This window comes from Pleurodeles waltl, chromosome 6 (genome assembly GCF_031143425.1).
Source record: "Pleurodeles waltl isolate 20211129_DDA chromosome 6, aPleWal1.hap1.20221129, whole genome shotgun sequence".
Taxonomy (NCBI): domain Eukaryota; kingdom Metazoa; phylum Chordata; class Amphibia; order Caudata; family Salamandridae; genus Pleurodeles; species Pleurodeles waltl.
The window spans coordinates 747,762,835-747,783,004 of NC_090445.1; the positions used below are offsets into that span (position 1 = coordinate 747,762,835).

Below are 20,170 nucleotides of genomic sequence, written 5' to 3' on the forward strand. Positions count from 1 at the left end.
GTCATGGATGTTCTGTCAAACTTTTAATTGGTATTTTATAGCTAGTTGTGCAGCCTTCATCCTGACTTCGAAAGGGAACATATCTCACTCTGATGGGCGTCTGAGTGTAAAGCTTCATGTTGAGCACTGTTCTCATTTCCTTCTACTAAAGCTCAAACTCATGCTGACAGCTTCTATGTTCTCCATTTAGAAATTCCCTGTAGAATTCGCAGCCTCAGCTTATGGCTAGATTAGAAAAGTAAAATTTTATTTTGGAACACATGAATGTGTCAATCTGTTTCCTCTGCATTGTGGTTGTTACTATTTTGTATCTCATATTATTACAGCTTAATTTACAGCCACACTTTAGTCTTCAGAATATACTTCAGTATCTTAAATCTGTTCCTACTTTGCATATATTGGCTGGATTAATGTGTTAAAATAAACCTTTATGGTTGAATTAAGTGATTCTTGGTTTTCATTCTGAAGTCATAATTGGCTTTACAGAAATGGAGATTTATTTCTGATGTTAGCTCTCTTACAACGCTTCAAGTCAACTATCAAAGGTTTATATGACCAATGGGGAAATTGGTTTGATTATTTCTTTAAGAGATTGAGGTTCAGAAATCCACGCTCCATCAGCTTCGACCACCTACTGTGAGGAATCATTATGTCGGGACATGCAGACAACTAAAGGGGAAGGCACTCACCAACCATCTCGATTTATTTATTTTTATTCTGAAACATAACTTTCCTGAAAATGGTATGCTCATGCAACACATTCCTCATGTCCTGGCATAGACCAACCCAGACCCACCCTTCAGCCTAGGGAAACATAACCCACTCTCATGCACAACCCTCAGAGATATGGTAAATAACTTATTGTCGCTGATAACGGAAAAGGCCATTCATGAACCTATCGTCAGAGCGCACACGCTGAAAGGTGATCATTTTCAACACAAAGTTAGAAAACAAAGATAAAGCAATTATTTTCATTACAGATTTTAAATAAATGAGAGAAAGTGCTGGTACACGTATAATTCATTTTGTATATGTAGTATGCATTTAGAGGTCTAAGTGGTGGATGGTGCGGGGGCTGCTGAGTGCAAGGGCTGTAGGAGATATGAGAAAAGTGTGCTGAGGAGGTGTATGCGGACATTATCTTGGTGTAAATAGGTGAACAAGTGTAATAACATGGAGATTGTGTCCATCTGGTTTGAGGTGCAGGTGGTACAGAAGGTGGTAGTATATGGAAGTAGGGGCGGTGTGGTATTTGGTGGCACCGTAAGGCATTTGTAGACCAGTGCCATGCTTATATCTATGTACACTGCAGCATGATGCACAGCAACGGACATACTTTTTTCCAAATGCATTTTACTGATTTTGTGCAAGATACAATGAGCCTTAGTTGGGGTCAAATTTGAACACAAAAGGTAAAAATAAACCCCGGTACCACCCAAATTTCTCCTGACAGGTTAACTGAACAACATTCCAATAGATCTTTCCAGTGCCTTGAGGCTCTCATATCTTGTGGTTGCTCACTTAATGCCTCCTTCCGCTATAAGTCTTTTTGTTCTATCATCTTCAAAAATCTCAAAGACCTCGGACAACCCAGCATTATCGTTGGAGCAAATATGCACTTTACCAGATGTCACCATGTTTGATCATTCTATTAGCTCATTGTGACGGTCCCTTGTCATTTTTTCCACGGTCAGAAAGGACCACAGCTTATTCACCCAGGTGTGGATTCAGGGTATTGTAGCAGATTTCCACTTCTGTCCTATCGGTTGTTTTGTCATTAAGATTATGTTGGTCACTATCCCCCAAGTCAGCACTGGTAAGCCGTTTATATTCCGTGGGGCATATGCGTAAAAGTATTATAGCAGGGTAGGGTACTATTAGGTAGCCTAGAATGCCCCTCAGGTACCTAAGGGTTTCTTTCAAAAATATTTGCAGTTGGGGCAAACAACCAAATATGCTTATCATAGCCTTGTTTGCACCACCCTTTCCAGCACAATCCAGATGAGTGTTGGTACATCCATTGCAACCTCTTAGGTGTAGATGCAATAATATCACATACATATAAAAAAAAATCTATATTTTGGACACTTTTATACATGGAGGTTAAATCTAGCCAAAGCTGTCTCATCAATGTCCACTATCATTCCTCATTCAATCACCTTACCCTATTTTAACTTCTTTTTGCACTGTTCAAATGTTTTGATTTGCGCCTTGTTTAATGGATCTTTTAGCATTCTGCCCACCACCCCTCTACCCAACAAACATGCTCCCTCTGGTACAAAATCGGAGTTTCTCATAGCGGGATACACAAGGGGGAAATATCGTCAAGTCCGTTTTGTGGTGATCATATTTCATATTTCCATTACGGGACTGAGAATTTCAGAAAAGTAACAAATCAGGAGATAAGCCATTTTTGCTAGCCAGGGTATAGCCCATGGTGTCTGATTCATAACAGCTTAGTCTATGAGTATCCAATTCCACTGAGTCTCAAAAAGGGTCCTTTACAAAAAAAGACTCTGCTATGCAAGGCACAGAAATACTGCTTTATGTCCGGTAGTCCCAGCCCACCCACTGTAGGGATTTCAATTCTGTTTTAGGGACTCTTACTGGCAGGGCTTGGAAGGCATACAATAATCAGAACAAGGACTTTTTAACAGCAGCAACACTGTCAAGCCATGAAATGGCCAAGTTACGTCATCTGAGCATGTCGGTGATTCTGGCATTGAGTAGAGGCATATAGTTTGCTGAAATATGGTTTCACAATCTCAGTGTGATATTAATGCCTAAATATTTGATCTTTTATTTGACTTCACTTAAACTAGGGCTTTTCAGTCAGCATCTCTATCTGCTTGGGATGACCCCACCCCCATCAACTCCGACTTTGCTAAACTGACTTTAAAAGACTGATAATCTGGCAAAATGTTCTATCAAGTCTAGGGTCTGCATTATGGATGTGGGTGTATCTTCCGCAGATAGAGTATTGCCAGCGAACAAATGAATCTTATGCTGCTCTAGTGCCTGGATTTTACTTGGCGTGTGCAGCTAGAGGTTTAATGTTCAATGATTAGTACAAAAAACAGGTGCCTCTATGTACATAAATGGGTTCAGACCTACACACACTGACTGGTGTTCTAGTCTATGATTGTTTGAATGAATGCCCAGCTTATCCTGTCCAATGCTTTTTCAGCATCTAATGTAAGGGGTATCTTTTCTGGGATACCTTTTGTATTAGGTGGAGCACTTGTATATTGCCTGCTGTCTATCAATGATGTGACAATTTCCGACTGTTCTAGGTGTATTAGATCTGACGTGGGGCATCAATCGGTTTATCAGTATTTTTGTAAAAGTCTTGGTGTCCAAGTTCAAGAGGGCTATGGGTTGGCATGCCTCACAAGGATCTGGCGGTTTACCATCCTTATGTTTTAGCGTAACGTTAGTGTCAGTCATCATATGCATGACTGAGCTTGTTTGCAAAAAAATAGTTAAATATGCTTATGAGGTGCGGGGTTAGGTTTGATTGAATAGATATTGATAGGATGAGTTAGATAGGCCATCAGGACACGGGGATTTATTAGGATGTAGGTCAGTAATGGCTGTCAATACTTCATCTAAGGTTAAGAGTTCTTCTATAGAGGCTCTATTGGCGGGTTAGTCTCAGCATCTCTGCTGAACTAACAAGTTTGCCCACCTTTTTCTGGTTCACTGGGTCCTCTGAATAAAGGCCTCTCTCTTTGGCATAGATCTATTCACCTCTTCAACTCTCAAAGCAGGGACTGGCCGCATTGCCTTTGCCCTCCAAGACTCCTAGCCAACAGATAAGTGCGTTTTTATGACCTTTTTGAAAAATATTTGCTTAGGTACAATAGAGCCTTTTAGACATCTCCATGGCCAGGAGAGCCACATGCCCTCTCACTCTGGTCAGGGTTCATAAGAACCACAATGAACCCATCATTTTAAAGACTTTTTCTGCCAGTTTGAGCTCATCTTCTACAGGGTCATGAGTTAACCACTAAATGTATATTATGCTGTCTAGCGCTCTCCTGTATGCACTGACCTCTTTCAACAAGCCTTGAAGGCATCCTATATGATGCTATTCTATTCACGAGGAGGGATTAACTAAATATCTAGGATCCTGTTTTGAAAGCTATTTGCCCATTTACTCTCCTATATCAGCACGGAGTATTCCTATATTGCCATTGATATAGAGCAAGTGTTTTCCATCCACCTCTGATAAATAAGGAAGTACAATCTATTAACGTGAGAGAAGGTGTACTCCTGTGTGCCATAGGGTTTCAAATGTCTATGAGATCTGCTTCCCTGAATTCCCCAAAAAAGCGGGGCTTTGATACAACACGCTGGAAAAATATATAGTGGGGGTGTCAATCAAGCTGTGCATCAGGGACTACATTGAAATCACCCACCCAAAGTAGCTCATGCAGGTTCCAGTCTTACATTGGCTGACTTGCAGAAAAAAAACGGTCTCCTGGAATGTACTGAGGGCGTAAATATTGAGAATGTTAAAGCTCCCGTCAGGTCTCATTCTCTTTTTTTATTTTTTTTTAAATTAATTATTACATATTGCAGAACAGTGAAACAACAATATTGGCCAACCAAGTATAAATACATGTTGTGTCGAAATACAGACCTCTCCTGACACAAAATAGAATCTATTCAGCAGGGCACAAATTTCCCACCGCACAAGGCATCATGGTTAAAACTGACAGTATCGGCAGAGTCCACCAACCTTCTCGATGAGTATGGTCCAAGCAAAAAAACCAGGAGAGGGGCCCTTAATCAAATACCGTGAAGCCAAGGCTAACAGCAGAGTATGCGCACAGGCAGAATATGCGCACAGAAGCGCCCAACCGCAAACATCTATACACAAGACACAACGTGAGCGGAGGTTATGGGAGAAAGACACCCAGGATGAGCAAGCATGCATCACTCAACCCTCCCACCCAAGGTCGCCAAATAAGCTTGCAGCGGAGCCCAGATATCCTTTGGTCAGGAGCCTTCAAGAGTCAGCTCCCAAAAAACCATCAACTGTTCCTGGCAAAAAGCGGCGTCGCGTAGCCATTCAAAACCACGAGGCGCTCGCCCCCTTCCCCAACACATGGCAACTCTGTGCTTAGCCAGCAAAACAAGCAGACCCACCAGCCTTCTGTGAGTCCGGCAGATCTCATTCACACATACAAGCAGCACGAGTTTGGGGAATATAGGTAGCTCCGACCCAGTCATCTCAGTAATCATACGCAGTACCTCCACCCAAAAAGCATGGACCTCAGCGCATTCCCACGCAAGATGCAGAAATCCAGCGTCAGGGGCACGGCACCGCTCGCAGTGCGCATCCACGCCAGACCCATAGAGCAAAGCCCGCTAGGCGTGTAGTATAGGCGGTGTAAAAACTTTTAGTGCAGCAGACGCAGCCTATAGTTAGGGGACAGCACTCTCATATGCGCACAGCAACTATGCCACATCTCCTCCGTAATAGGCTCTCCCACATCCATCTCCCATCTAACCCTGGAGGACCCTCTAAGTTCACCCCTCTGCTCCTGGATGAAGTTATATAATTTTGTAATTAGTTTACGTGGCGACTGCGCACGGCACATCACCTTTAAAGCACGACACTCCAGCGGAGCCTCTGGAAGACCAGGGAACCGAGCACGCAGTATATCACATACCCTCAGCACATACATCCGCTGTAATGCAGTGGCACGTTCATCTCCAAAAGCCTCACTAGGAGGAATCAAATGACCATCCGCAAACCAATCGCCCAGCTCAGTCAAGCTGGCTTCCCGAAGAAAATCACGCATCCCCCCATCTCGGAACATCTGAGCATCAGCAACGGCTAGAACAGGTAACGAAGGGGCAAAAAGGGTGGCAGCTCCAGAGACATGCATCAGTGCCGTCCATGCCTTGGCAGTACACGTCACTGTGTCAACACCCCGTGAACGAGGCCGAGACGGATTTCCAAGCACACGTACCAAGCCATCTGGCCAAACTGCGTCACTTTCAGGTGCCAGATACCGAATCGGGCGCAGCCAGTAATATGCAAAGTGTGCCTGTGCGCAGTTATAATAAAGCTCCAAATCAGGGGGAGCAAGACGACCTAACTCAAAAGGCAGCGTCAGCTTCTCCCAGGCGATACGAGGTTGGCCGCCCGCCCAAACAAAGCGAATCAGAACAGAGAGGAGACGCCGCAAAAAACTCTTCAAGAGTATGAGCGGAAGATTCACAAACAAAAATTTAGGGAGCACCACCATCTTCACAATAGCAATATGCCCAATCAGCGAAATCGGTAATGAGCGGCATGCCTCAACCTTCTCCTCCAACCACGAGCTCGCCGCACCATGATTGGCCAACCAGAGAGTTTCCATGTCGCAACTCAACTGGACTCCCAGACACCGAACCGGGCCCTCCGCCCATGCTATAGGATACAGAGAAGAGAACTTCGCCACACCCGGGGACAAAGGCAGCACCACTGACTTAGACCAATTAATCACGATGCCAGAGAAAGTGCCAAAGTGCACGATCTCATCCAACAGAACATCTAAATTTCGGCACGGATCCCGTACATACAGTGCAATGTCATAAGCATACATAGATATCAAAATGGGTCGCTGCCGGAACTGCAGACCCTTGTCATTATGCTGCTGTTGCAACCCCACCGCAAGGGGCTCCATTGCTATCACAAGAAGTAACGGAGACAATGGGCATCCCTGACGAGTCCCACGGGCGATGGTCTCATTCTCTTTAAAGTATAACAAAAATCAGCCCTCCTTAATGTTTTCGACAATCTTAAACATTTCCAGTGGGAAATCCCTGTTCAAGCTGATCATAATTCCTCCTTTTTTATGGGCGAGCACAAAGTGCTCTGTCCATTCTGTTATCTCTCTTTGGGCCTGAAACCACGCCCATGCCACCTCAGTCACTTACATTGGTTCGTGGGCTTGCCTTTTAAAATCTGCTTGCTTTCATTTGTGAAAGGCATGCATACGTCATGCCTTTTGTGGTGTTTAGCCCACCTACACAACACCGGCAAAGTACCAAAAGCATACGAGGCTCGATGTTTTCAGCCTGGAGTCCAGACTACTTTTATCTGTTTATTTTCCACGGTGTGTTTTTTTGTTGCTTACAATACTAATAGCTCTAACTCGAACAAACACAAGACCCGTTGCATTGAAAATGCTTGTTCTTACTGGTTGCCGAGAAAAATAGGGTGGGGTATAGTTTGCTCTGCATGAGGTGGGGGTCTGAGGGGTGTAAATGCATCTCCTGGTGACCACTACATTTGGTAGGCCTTCCTTCACTTCCCTCTAGATTTTATGTTTCTTAAAAGGGGATTAAATCCACTCAAATTCCAAGACATGATTCTCATCGCATAACAAGTTGGAGTGCGCTCCATCTATAGGAAGGCAATATTTAAATGGGCTCCAAGTATGCTTCCGGCACCTTTGGTACATGTTTGGTGTCTTTTGTACCTGTGCTCATCGGTTCCCTCCATAAAGTGAACTCAGTAACTTATCCCAACTTCCACTCCCAACAAACCTGGTTCCTCCCCATTTCTCACTTCTCCTCCCCTCCCCAGCACTATTGGAATTTTAAAGGAATAGGATTATGTACAGTCCCAACACAATGGTGAAATATGTCCTGGTCTTCTACTCCCCCCCCGACTTTAAGTGCCTTCATCCTCAGTATATATGCATCTTTCATAAACTGTCATCTAAAAACAGATAATGTTACCACTCTGGTTCAGAAACTCAATGACAAATACAATACACTTGTTTTATCCACATCTCTCTTTGCATCTTACATCAGGCCCCGTACTAAGAATTTCACATTAAAGTGATTTAGCATGAGAGACTCCTACTGACCTCCAGTATTCAATTCCGTAACTTCATCTTCTACAACTATGATTCCCAGTCACTTTCACAGAAGCATGTGTGTACCTTTATACCTTCAGCTACAGGATGAGCATCTCAAGGCATCTGCTTTTTCCTATTTCTCCTTAGGTTTTCCACTACTGTTTTCCTCCTGTCTGGATGGTGTCTGTCCTTTGCAGGACCCTGGACTTTCTTAAGTGTGCTTACCCCATGAAATCTGGAGTCCATCTAGGACGCTATCCAAAAGGTAATGTCCATCAATAACTTAGCTATCTCCCTGGCAGTTCTGTTGTGATATGCTGCAGCATCCTCCTTTTTTATTCAAAGTGGTTTGTTGGGTATCTTGAAAGAGATCTATACTTTTGTACTGTAAGATTAAGACAGCAGCCTTTCTAGCTACTTTTACAATCATATCTTTGATTTGCTAAGACCCCCAGTTTAGCAGTTATGTCTCCAGGGTGAGCACCAGGCCCTGCTCTTATGACACTCACTCTGTGCACTTGGACAATGTTATCAAATCTTTGGTCTTCTTTGAGAAAATGGCGAAGCAGAGTCTGAAAGTGAGTGACAACATTTCCATAGATATTCAGAATTCTTATATTGTCTTTGGAAGACCTGTTCTCAAGGTCCATGAATTTTTGCCTGAAAGCCCTGATATCTTCTTCAATATTTGCCTCGCCATCCTGGGATTTCTGGAATTCCTGGCTCCTTGCCATAATGTTGTCCTCAACGGTAGCAACTGTCCCTCACGGACTACAGCTCTTTCTTCAGATCAGAGAGAGAGAAGATGCCATATCAGAATTTAGTGCTTGCATCTGTGTGGCCACCAAATTAAGTATGGTAGCTCATCTAAGGCGATCTGCATGTCTTTGCTCAGTGGCTGGAAAGATTTGCACCCTTTTTGCCGCCATCATGGCTGCCTTGTTATCTGTGCACTAGAGACTGAGGTGGAGTTGACTCACTTCTGATTTCCAGACATGTCTAAGCGGCCACAGGACTCCATTTTTTGTTCTCTCTTTCTTCTTCTCCCTTTTTAAAAAAAAGAAATTGCCACTACATAAGAACACTTCACGAGAGTCGGTGCCCCTGAGGTGCTACTTGTAGTGCCCCATGTTGCATAGACACTCTCCTACAGATGCCTCTCACTATCCCGATTCATAGAGCGTGGGAAGCGTCACTAGGCAACAATATGGTTTGTTCCACTGGGCATTGCTACAGTTGTTAATATGAGTAATCAATCCAGTTGTGTGAAAAACATTAACCTCCCAGAAGGACAGCACTCCCCAGCAAAGGAAATCGCCCCTGTGGTCTTAATTTAATTCCGAGTATAATAGCATATGGAGTTCAACTAACAATGTCATGGCATACTGTGCTGATGTCTTAAAAAGTAGCAGTGCAATACCTAAAGGTTGGGCTGCTGTCCATGGCAGACCAGCCATCTCGTCACCTCAGCTGGGCAGCTCTGATGAGCCACATCGGAGTCCTTCGGTACTCCAGTGAGGCCTCCTTTTCATGTCCGTTGTCAAAAGCCACATGATGTCCACCATGCTTCCAATGCAGTTCACTGCAGGGTGTTCCCATCAAGCTCAACACTGGGTTTCTGACAGTGAAGCCAGCTATAAGCTCTTGAAAGCCAACATTCAGATGTATGGGGAGCTCTGCTACCACCAGCAGGTCATGGCAGAGGGGGCCAGAGACTAAAGCTCACCAGACAGATGCCATACGCGCCTTGCAGCAGACCATGCCCTACCCCTATCGGCACAATAAAATAAAAAAATACAAAATTGAAAGCTCCTATTAACACCATATGTAGCAAAATGAGGGATCCAACCTCTTCATCCTACAGGCCTATTGCAAAATGTATTTCAGAAAGGGTACATTAGCCCCAGAAATGTAGTAATAAAGTTCCCGTTAGTACTACCACAAATGGGCGGGCAAATAAACAGCATATCTATTTCTCAGTCTAAGGGATGAAGTTACCTTAAGGGTCAATATATTAACCTGGATGCCTTCTTCCATTTTCAAGCGAAGGATGCGGTTTCATTCAGGTGATGGACAAGCAGCTGGTTCAAAAGCTGTTTAAAAATAACTTTGAACGCCCTATACCACACACCTGCATATTTGGATATATCCTAACCCCTCACAGCATTATCAGACGTTCCCATCTTAGCTAGTTGATATTTTGTTTTGTTTGATGCATATGGAGTTGATAATTCGAAGGAGCTAAAGGACAAGGAGTTACTGGAGGTCCACATCAGTGACTTTACCCTACCTCTGTATCCTGGCCTCGACCTATGTTTAAATTCCATAACAAAGAAAAAGACAGTTAGGAGAAAAGCACAACAGAGAGCGTATGCCAAGGCCAACAACCTCCTGAAGAACCTACCAAGTAGCTCTTGACAAGGAATTCAAATGAGCCTAATGCCTGCAAAATGCAGCTGGAGTAGCCCACACAGCTGCCAAATATTTCTGATAAACATAAGTCAACACAAAATCAGTGAAGTACCCTTTACATGGTAAATTATGCTCAAATAGCATACATATGTTCTATTCCGTGCAAGACAGAGCCAAAGGATAAAGAAGAATTAATCAGTCTAGAAAAGATAGCTTTAGAAGCAACTGTTACGTAAAAATATGTGCCATAGTACTCACTACGTAAAATTGTTGGAAGAGGTCATGCCTTCCACTGAAATGCAATAGTCAAACCTACTGTATGGTGCTTGACAGTATTAAAGGCGTGGAGAAAAGCATATCAGATGGCATTTCAAGAATTTGCTGCCAGTGTAAAAGCAGTATCCAGATGTGTTCATAGGCACCAATAGACACATTGTTCTTGCAGGCATTAACCTGGACAGCTGGTTTAACAAGATATATAGAGAACGGTATGCCACTGTGTGAAAGACACTCCAACATGAATGAGGTAAGTGACCACAAGGTTTATTAATAGGCAATAGCACCCATGATACAAACACAACCTCCTCAGCCTGGATCCAGGCAGCAACTGACAAACTGGTCACTGCCAGAACCCTCCACCAACACATGCCAACATTCATAAATACCCCATCGTACCACCAACTGGCCACTGAGCAGGTATGCAGGTTACTGGTGATCCTTGACCACTTGATCCTGAACTTTACTCTTGCGGAGGATTTCCTGGCAGCCACCAGCAGTCTGACTTGTTGAACAATATGCAAGAATGGGCCAAAATTAGGTCACCAAGTTTAGAAGACGGATAGTCTCTCTCTAGGAAGGAAACAAATGAGTTCAAAGCCTAGAATGGCCCAGGCCAACAGATTTCAGGACAAATCAGAGAGGAGTTTGCATTGTTTGGAAAGAACATAATACTGAATATGGAGCAGAGATTAATGATCAGACTGAATTGTGCAAATTTGCTCGAGAAAGTGCCGATCTTTCAAGTAAGGTTAGTAGAGGACCTTCTGCAAAATTAGATAAGCAACCACAGGAGTCAAGATCTTTGAGAATGAAGCCTCAAGAGAGTAGAAGGTTCACCACAAAGTATTGTACTTGCAGGTTTGGTTTCCTACAATAAAACAGAGGCACTGAACTCAGAACACGTCCTGTAACATCTTTGGCAGCTTCCAGAACCTGGGAGAGCACCACCGTTTTGTAGCATAGCTGATTCATACCAGCTTAAGGACTCATTCATTCGTTATTATCATCTGGATGGTAAATCGTTCTCCCTGCTAGAGAGAAAAGTATTCCTCCTAAAACAGAAACTAGGGTCAAGTCAATGGCATTGGTCAACTCCTAATAAAGCCAAGAGAACAACCTTGGTACATTCTTTGAAAAACCTTCCCTCAGACTCAGAAGCCAAGCCCAAAGAATATATGGCAGCTGCAAGGGACTTGGTGCAAAAGGAGTGTTGGCCTTGAAAGACTGCAATAACCCTTGGTTGGAAAGAGCACAGTGTTCGGACTGGTAAATCCTAAATGCCACTCAGCTATTTAAAATTAGCATGCCTGTTTTGTACTGACAGGGGGCCATACTAATTTGGGGGCAGGGGACCGGTGGGGCTGGTTCTAGTCATCAATTGGAAAGCCTATATCCTTTTCATGGGTTTGTCAACAATGCCAATGAGGATGCAAGACCTTGCCACCTGTGAGGGAGATACTATTTAAACCCCATCGCTCCTTTGACACTTGTGGTTAAAGCCTTAGTCAGCTCAAGAGTAACATTTTAACATCCTCTATCTGTCTGTGTCCCAATCCTTAATTAAGGACTGCACTTTGCTCAAATGTAGTGATCAGATTCGCAGAAGGACTCCAGTCCTCAACAGTCATAGCAAGATATGATCTACGGTGGCTTAAAGCGGAGGATCATCTTAATGTGCACAGGTTTAATCTCTAAATGCACTCAGAATGTATCCCCTCCTAATTGTAAGATAAAATTTTATCTTAAGTACAGGTAAAATGGGTTGCTCTATAAAGAAAATGCAGCATCAGACTTCCTACAGACTTGCCACTCCTCTTTTCTGAATTTCCAGAGTTGCAGGAAAAACCCAGCACCTACGGACCTGTTTTGCATTAGTACCCTATCTAACTCTTAACATTATCAACAAAATTAGTATTTAATAACCATTGGCAAAACAAAAAAGTCTTGCCTAGAAAAGCAAGGAAACAAGAGTGACAAAGAAGCCAACCAATAGTAGGCATCAATCGGTTTTAAGTGAACAAAATGTACTGCAGTGTCTCAGATGAGCCCTAAAACATACTACAGTTGCTTAGTACCCTTAGGCTGAGAATGAAAGAAAGCCAGAATGTAGGAGGAAGAATATTTTTGTTAGAATCTAGTGGCTCCCTAAACTCTGAATAGCTGCTGGTCTGTCAAATGTATTAGCTCTATATACCTGTTACCCAGAAAACTGGAGCTGAAAAGAGGGAGTATGGAAATAAAAGATGGCATGCTCGTGCCACTAGTAAATTTATACCATCAGTGACACACATTGTAGGACACACTTCAATTTTCTTTTCAAAGTTCGATGGGTACAAATCATAACACTCTTGCAACATATACCTATCACACCAAACACCATAGAAAATCAGCCTTACAGGGCAAAAATGTCACATCAACCTGGTGCAACAGCGAATTAGTGGGATAATCTACAGCAACCGTGCATGTCGGAAAACTAAGCAAACACAATTACAAATTCAGGTACTAAACTATGAAGGCTGTTGCATCAATATAGTGTACTGAAATGTGCAGAGATTTTGGTCGAAGAGGGCACTTAATAGTCCTTATGTATTTTACTGATTTCTAAAGTGCTGACTGGCTTGTGACGCGCCACCAGTTTGTAGAACTGATAATGCTTTACCATGAAGCAAACCTTATGATTACCATGGAAAAATAACATAATTCTTGTGTGATTGTAAACGCCTGCAGATGAAACTGTGTTGGTGTGTTTCTTATATTTTTCTGAATTAGTTTGTACGAAGGAGCACAACTCGTGATAATGCGAATAACTGAATCTTCCTCAACTTAATACTACGTTTTCATCTGCTTTTATCTCACACCAATTCCCTTAAATGGTTTATTGGCATGTCCTACATGCGTTACTGCAATTGCTCTTCTAGAATTCCTTTGTAGAACATTCATTGCTTATTAACATTTAAAGTTAGAGGGCAGGGTTTTTATTAACTAGGAGCCAAGTTCTTTCTCTTAGGTCAATTTCTTAGATTACAGCAACAGCATGTAGGTCCTGTCCGCCATTTAATTGTCCCTATTTCCTAGCTTTCACTGTACACCACACACCAACATTTTATTATGTCATTAACTCACAGCATTCGAGACACTAGCTCAGGCATATATGGAATAGGTAAACACAGGATACTACATATGTCCCTTTTCTTCTAAATAACAAAACAACTAATAGCCATTCCCTTGCAATTAAAAAGCAGGGATCATCATTCTTATAACTGAATCTCCAGGATGTCTATTTACACATCCACCACACAACAATCTGTTAAACTCTCTAACACCCATGCAGATACAAACATGTAGACACAAATCCTCAGTCAAGTGACAGACAGGGAACAGAAGCCATCGGCTTCCTTCAACAAATGGTTTCTCCATCCTCGTTAAGTCTACACATGCAAGCCAAAACCAAACAAAAGCAGAACATTTAACATACTTCACCTTAACTGAAAACTACCTAGACCAGACTCCAGCACAAAGCCTGGCCTCACATCACTCGTACACAAAGTCCCCAGAAATCCATGTCACACTCATAAATTATGCAGGTGACACTTACACAACAAACTCTTGCTTTCTACATCTTCCACAAGCTCCAATATCCACATCCACAGACCTACAACAAACTCACACACACACAAAGTGCAGTCGAGTACTTTGACACACCCAATACCTAATCATACTAGTCTGTCAGACTGACATGACCAAGAACTAGGCTGAAGAAAGCACCTAATTTGCAACCAGTAAAACACCATCTGGAAATTGAATTAGAAAAGGTTGTGCCACCTTCTAAACACAATGATGAGAGCCTCTAACATATGAATAGTTTAAAATTATTAACACAACAATCAAGCAACAGCAAGCCCAGTAATACAACCTTGGACTTCAGACCACATCAAAGAAGGACCTACAACACACTAGAGCAGCATCAATAACACTACTTTCAAACAGAACACTGACCAACTCCACTGAATAAAACACAAGATAATAACAAATGTATTGCGCAACTGTACTACACACTTGTCAAATATTCTTATTTTACAGGTTTACGATTGGTCCCAGATCACACTTAGGCAAAATGTGTGGCTACCATTAACAACAGCACAGGTACTACACTTCTTCACAGTTTCACTCCATGGTGTATTTTCCCTTGTAACCTCTCACAACTTGGTACTTTTCTTCTCCCACATCATACATGACAGGATACTCCCAGTGCAACCTCCCACAAGATGGTAAAACCTTGTCTTACTTTTTAACTGCACAGGGTACTCCTCCAATGCAACGTCTAGCTAAAGGGGTACTGCTCTTTCACCATTCTCATCAACACACACACACACACACACACACACACACACACACACACACACACGTACTACACTCATATCTCTCACAGTGGGGTACTGCTCTTCACTACATCTGCAACACTTGTATAAGCAGAGCTCCATCCTCCCTCCAATCTTCCTCATCTCCTAGCTTCCACTCTGGATCACGCACCAATATTCTATTACATCATTCAATGTCAACATTCCAGACACCAGCTCAGGCTTACAGGCAATGAAGGCCCACAGGACAATACACAAACCGTCATCCTCTTCAGAAAATCCTCAACTTCCACTAGATTCATATGCACCAGCAAGCATCCTCCTCACATCAGTTCTTGGACTATAAATCAGTTTTAAGCAGTCACTCCACCTAAAGGATGAACTTCATGGAAAGTTGTCTCAATATCCCATTTCTATGCATTCTCCAAGAATATGCCATTCTTTCCTGAGCCATCGCAGGCTTCTGCAATTTGCACCATTATTCTCATGCCTATACAGTTCTATGAGTAAACCATTAAAGACACTAACACTAACCAAGTTAACAGGCAAGAAGCACTAGTCCTCTTAATATTTTGCCACACTTTTGTTTCCACAGCAGCGGGCATGACTAATTGTATTACTCACAATCATAGGTCATGTTTTGAAGGTTTAAATATATTTCTTTTCTTACCTGATCAAGGATTCTTCCCATTCTGTCAAACAAAACTTTCACAAAGTGTCCCTCAAAGAAAGGTGCTTCCAAATTGCATTTTTCCAGTGCCTTTGGGCTGTTGGGCCATTCCCACCGAATACAGATAGCGCAGTAATCACGGAACTAGGAAGGAATACGCATATGATCAAATATTAATGCAGAGTCATTGACTGAACTAGCTACATTTCACTGTATGCGGAAGGGTGAATCTAGGAAATGACAAACAACACTACCTAATAGGCAACTGACCTTGTGGACCAAAGGTAGTGCAAGATGGAACCAAGCAAGGTCAATGAAAGCAGTGTGGTAGGGAACACAGGCATGTGACAGATCACCACACTTAATAGATGACAAAGAAGCACAAAGTACAGTTCTTAAGGGCGGTCCACGAATCAATTTCTTGCCAGTAGGAGGAATACACATTAGCGAGAAGCAGCTTTGAGGAAAAGAAATGAGCCCCATTGACACACTAAACAGGGGTCGCTTTCCAAAGAAGATGCCAAGCATGCTGACAATGGGTCCATGTTTCAAACATAATACTCCATAGGAATAGAAACCTGCCATCCACTGATCAATCAAGCACGATATACATCTGTGCTCTTGATGTTGCACACAGTGTTACAAACACATGCACATTCTTCACATAAAAATCATGTTCAAGTTGCCAAGTGGCCTCACAGTATGTGAGATATCCTTGTGTGACATGTCCTGACAGAACTGACATTTTTTGCAAGCAACACATTGCATTTCGAGTTTTTATTTTTGCCTTACCCAAATTCAAGGTGTACCCAGAAGTGTCAACTTGCACACTGCTAAAACACCAGGACACACTGAGGATGTTACAAATGTGAGGTCAAAAAGCTGAGAGTGCTCTTACCTGACTTGAGAGTTACCCAGTCCCATGCAATGGCAAACATATGCTCAGTAACACACATCTATTCGTAGAAAGAGTTTTCATTTGCTTTACTGCCATTAGTATGGATTCATGGGGCTGCCAGATTTAAGATTCCTTAACAACCTGCTCTTCAGGAATCGGTCACAGATTAGAGTCTGTGTTAGGACTGTCTGAATTGGATCACTAGTATGGGTAGAATTAACAGACTGCTTTAGTGTGTATGATTAGTTGTATATGTATCGTTTAATCTTTACAACAGTTTGGCTTGTTTAGCTAAATTACATTAATCAACTCGGGTACATGCATCTGGGAATATGTGGAAGGTGCATTCCCCAGCATGACGGTGTCAGATGTAATTGAGTGCATGGAGCCTTGTGAAAGGTCATCAGTATCACTTTGAACCACACAAGTAGACAGCACCAAAAGGCTAAATCCTGCTTTAAACAGTCAGTGTTCCAATACCAAGGCTCTACGATGTGAGTAATCACTAGTTGTGTCTCTTCTGCCATCTCTCCTTTTAGAGAGGCTGTGGCGGGGCACTGGTGCTAGAGAACAATGTTGGTGAACATCATATTTCTTTTGGGTGACCAAACAAGAATGGTACGTTAGGAACCACCATTAGTCATGCAAAAGAAAAAATACATAAAGCTGAAAAATGGCACACCTAACTCTGTGATATCTTGGGACGATATATTTTTAATCCATTAGATAGATTTTTACATCTCAATATTGCATTATCACAATAGTAAATTATACTTAAATATTGTCTGAACCTATTATATATGTGCTCACATAACCGATTTCAAAGCCTCAGTGCTGATGATGCACCTTTCTGCAAAGCCTGTATTATCCTTCCAAGCATCAGACTGTTAAGATTTTCCTAAACAATATGTAGTTTTAGTTACGTCCCCACCTCCGGGCAGAATGATACTAGAGCATATTAGGTGCTAAGTGCTGTGCTAGTGTCAGTTCCTGTTTTCCTCCACCTCATGGATGTGGTCGGAGCTCCACATGCCAAACAGCAGATCAGGGCCTTGTGCCTGAAGTCTTAGTGGCTCTAGCATAAGGGCTGCCTCACGGCTTGGGTGCAGATCTTTGACGCTGTTAATGGTCAAATGGTTGGAGGTTACCACCACCTGTGCTGATCGCAAGATCACTTTACATGCAGATGCTCAACAAAGGAATCAACAAGAATTGTCAGAAATCTGGACATAAATGTCTTACATTGTAAAAGGCCGATAAATCGCCATTGGAAGAAATCAAGGAAGAAATCATGAAGATCAGAAATTAGCAGAAAGCTCTGACTTGAACTGAAACCGAAAGAAGGGACCTTGAATGTGTACATTTATATTGTGGACAGTCAGGTCATTTTGTAAACTGCCCATCATGAGAAAGAAACAAACTGTCCAGGTCTTGAAATGCATACCAGGACCCAGGGTTCCTCTTTTGGAAACATCCATTGAAAGAAAACAAATTATTTTCCATATATTCTTTGTTATCACTAAACAAAGTCCACTTGCCATATTAGCACTAGTTGATTCTTGTTTGAATCTGGACCTTCCAGAATATTTATTGAACAGACTTTTCCCAAAAAGCACAACATACCCATTCCAAAGAGAAAGAGAGTGAACCCTATTGCTGAGTTGGATGGGAATATTTCAAAGTAATCAACGAAACAAACGTTAGTCATCGTTACCCAATCAGGGTATGTGGAACATGGGTAAAGTGATTTGCAGTTATTCCTCCTCTCCACTTTAACAACCCCAGATGTACTTCTCATTATAGATATCACACGTAACAGGATTACCCAGTACCTATAAATACTTTCTGAATGTGGTTAGTGTAAACAAGGCAGACAGTCTCTTCCTCTCCTGTCAGGAAAATGATACTATTGAATTAATTCCTTGAACAAAAATACCATATAGGCAAACATAACAACTTTTTGGAGATCTATTAGATGTCATCATCTACCTGGATTTCAGAGAAACAAAGAACATCAGGACATATCCATGAAATAATACTGTCCAAGAAAACATGGTCTCTACGCCAATTTTTTCTCCAATTTTCCTTCGTTGAGAAATTGTTTTACCAGTGCTAATTCTGCGTAGTGCTGGGTAGTCATATGTGCTTGTCATACAAGCGGTCAAGTTGTTTGTTAGGAAGCAGCAGGTCGGCTCGTAAATGTCTGGGTTGCTGAATACCAAAGCTGCCTAGTATTGGTTTAACCTTATGAATCTTTCAAACACCATCCTGTCATGTTATTATCCTTGCTTTCGCCTTTCGTCACACAAACACCTCCACAGAAACAGTTAAAAGGCTCTCTGCATACTCACTCATCACAGCTCTTATATTGATATTGTTGGGATTCAAAGGGCTCACAACAGAAAGCACAATAATAAACAATGCTTATAACCTGGATGACTTTGCACAGCTGTGCAGATAATTGCCCCTCCACACACAGTAACACCTTCCTCTAAGACACAAAAGTCAACAGAACACATTAAAGATGGCACTGAGCAAACACAGTTGGGTATCACTAAGTTTACAACAATAACAACTTCAACAATAAATACACAATTATAACTCAACACAACACAGTATTGAAAACAAGCATAAAACAGCAACACAGACTCGTATGTAACACTTAGCTGAACTTTGCTGAGGACACAAGAGAACTTCGCTCTTCACAAAATATACCCATCAATGACTTGACAACACACTAAACCACCGAATAATATACAGGTAATCTGGTTTAAAGGGATAATAGTGACCCCAAAGAGATGCAAAACTCAAACAATTCATAGTAATATTGGGCAATGCAAGTATATATTGTCCCACACAGTACAAACCCAAATTGGTAAAGACTGATTATGCACACCAAAGAACACTCATCAATAACACACACATATATGCAACCAAACAATTAAAAAAGCACCACACTACTGATTATCTAAGTCAACTGGAAGGAAAAACTTCAGAAGGAACTCTCAGGACCAGGGCATGGAGGTAGCTTAACTCAGGCAGAGCTGCAGGGTCACAGTAATTGTAATATAGTGCTATTCTAAATATGTTAAACATATGTTAGTTAGTTTAGTATTACTTATAGTGTAGCACTTGTTATTCCCCACATACCTGAAGAGCATTTTCCACCCACATCAAGCAACTGGAATCTTGGTAATGATTCCCACCAAACCCCCCTACTCCAAATCTTATGACACAGGAAATTATTATATTAATCATGTTTCTGGGAATAATAGATAGCACTTGGTGGTTGCCTGGAATGTCCAAATATGAGAATCAGAGCTCACTGAAATCATTTAATATAATAGTATTTTTATTCTGACTCAGTTCAGATATTCTACCACCTAAATAAAAGCAAGATAACTGTAGATTTATAAATTAGACAAGAGTTTACATTTATCAAGATTCACTTTCCGCCGTTACAGGATGGGAATCTCTGATTCAAATGTCATGTGCAGTCAACAATGTTTGAACTGATGTAAAAGTGCAGCCACACTGGGGCCTGGGCTACGACAAGGCAACAACTGTAGTAGGAGTTGGGCGAATTAGATAGCATAATGGGACCCTGACATAGAAAGGTTAGGAAAAAACACGTTTTCAACACCTCTATTAGTGATGATACGAATGTCAGTTGTTACTTCGTAGTCAT

At 42.0% G+C, this 20,170-nt stretch overlaps 1 protein-coding gene across 1 annotated transcript in view; it reads right to left on the reverse strand.

The window, feature by feature from the left end:
- The window catches only part of FHIP2A (FHF complex subunit HOOK interacting protein 2A), a 256,893-nt gene that overhangs the window by 61,109 nt on the left and 175,614 nt on the right, over window positions 1-20,170 (reverse strand). The window contains exon 14 of the mRNA XM_069239277.1: window positions 15,585-15,728. Coding sequence (XP_069095378.1) covers window positions 15,585-15,728 — 144 coding nt within the window. The remainder of the gene's footprint in view (window positions 1-15,584; window positions 15,729-20,170) is intronic.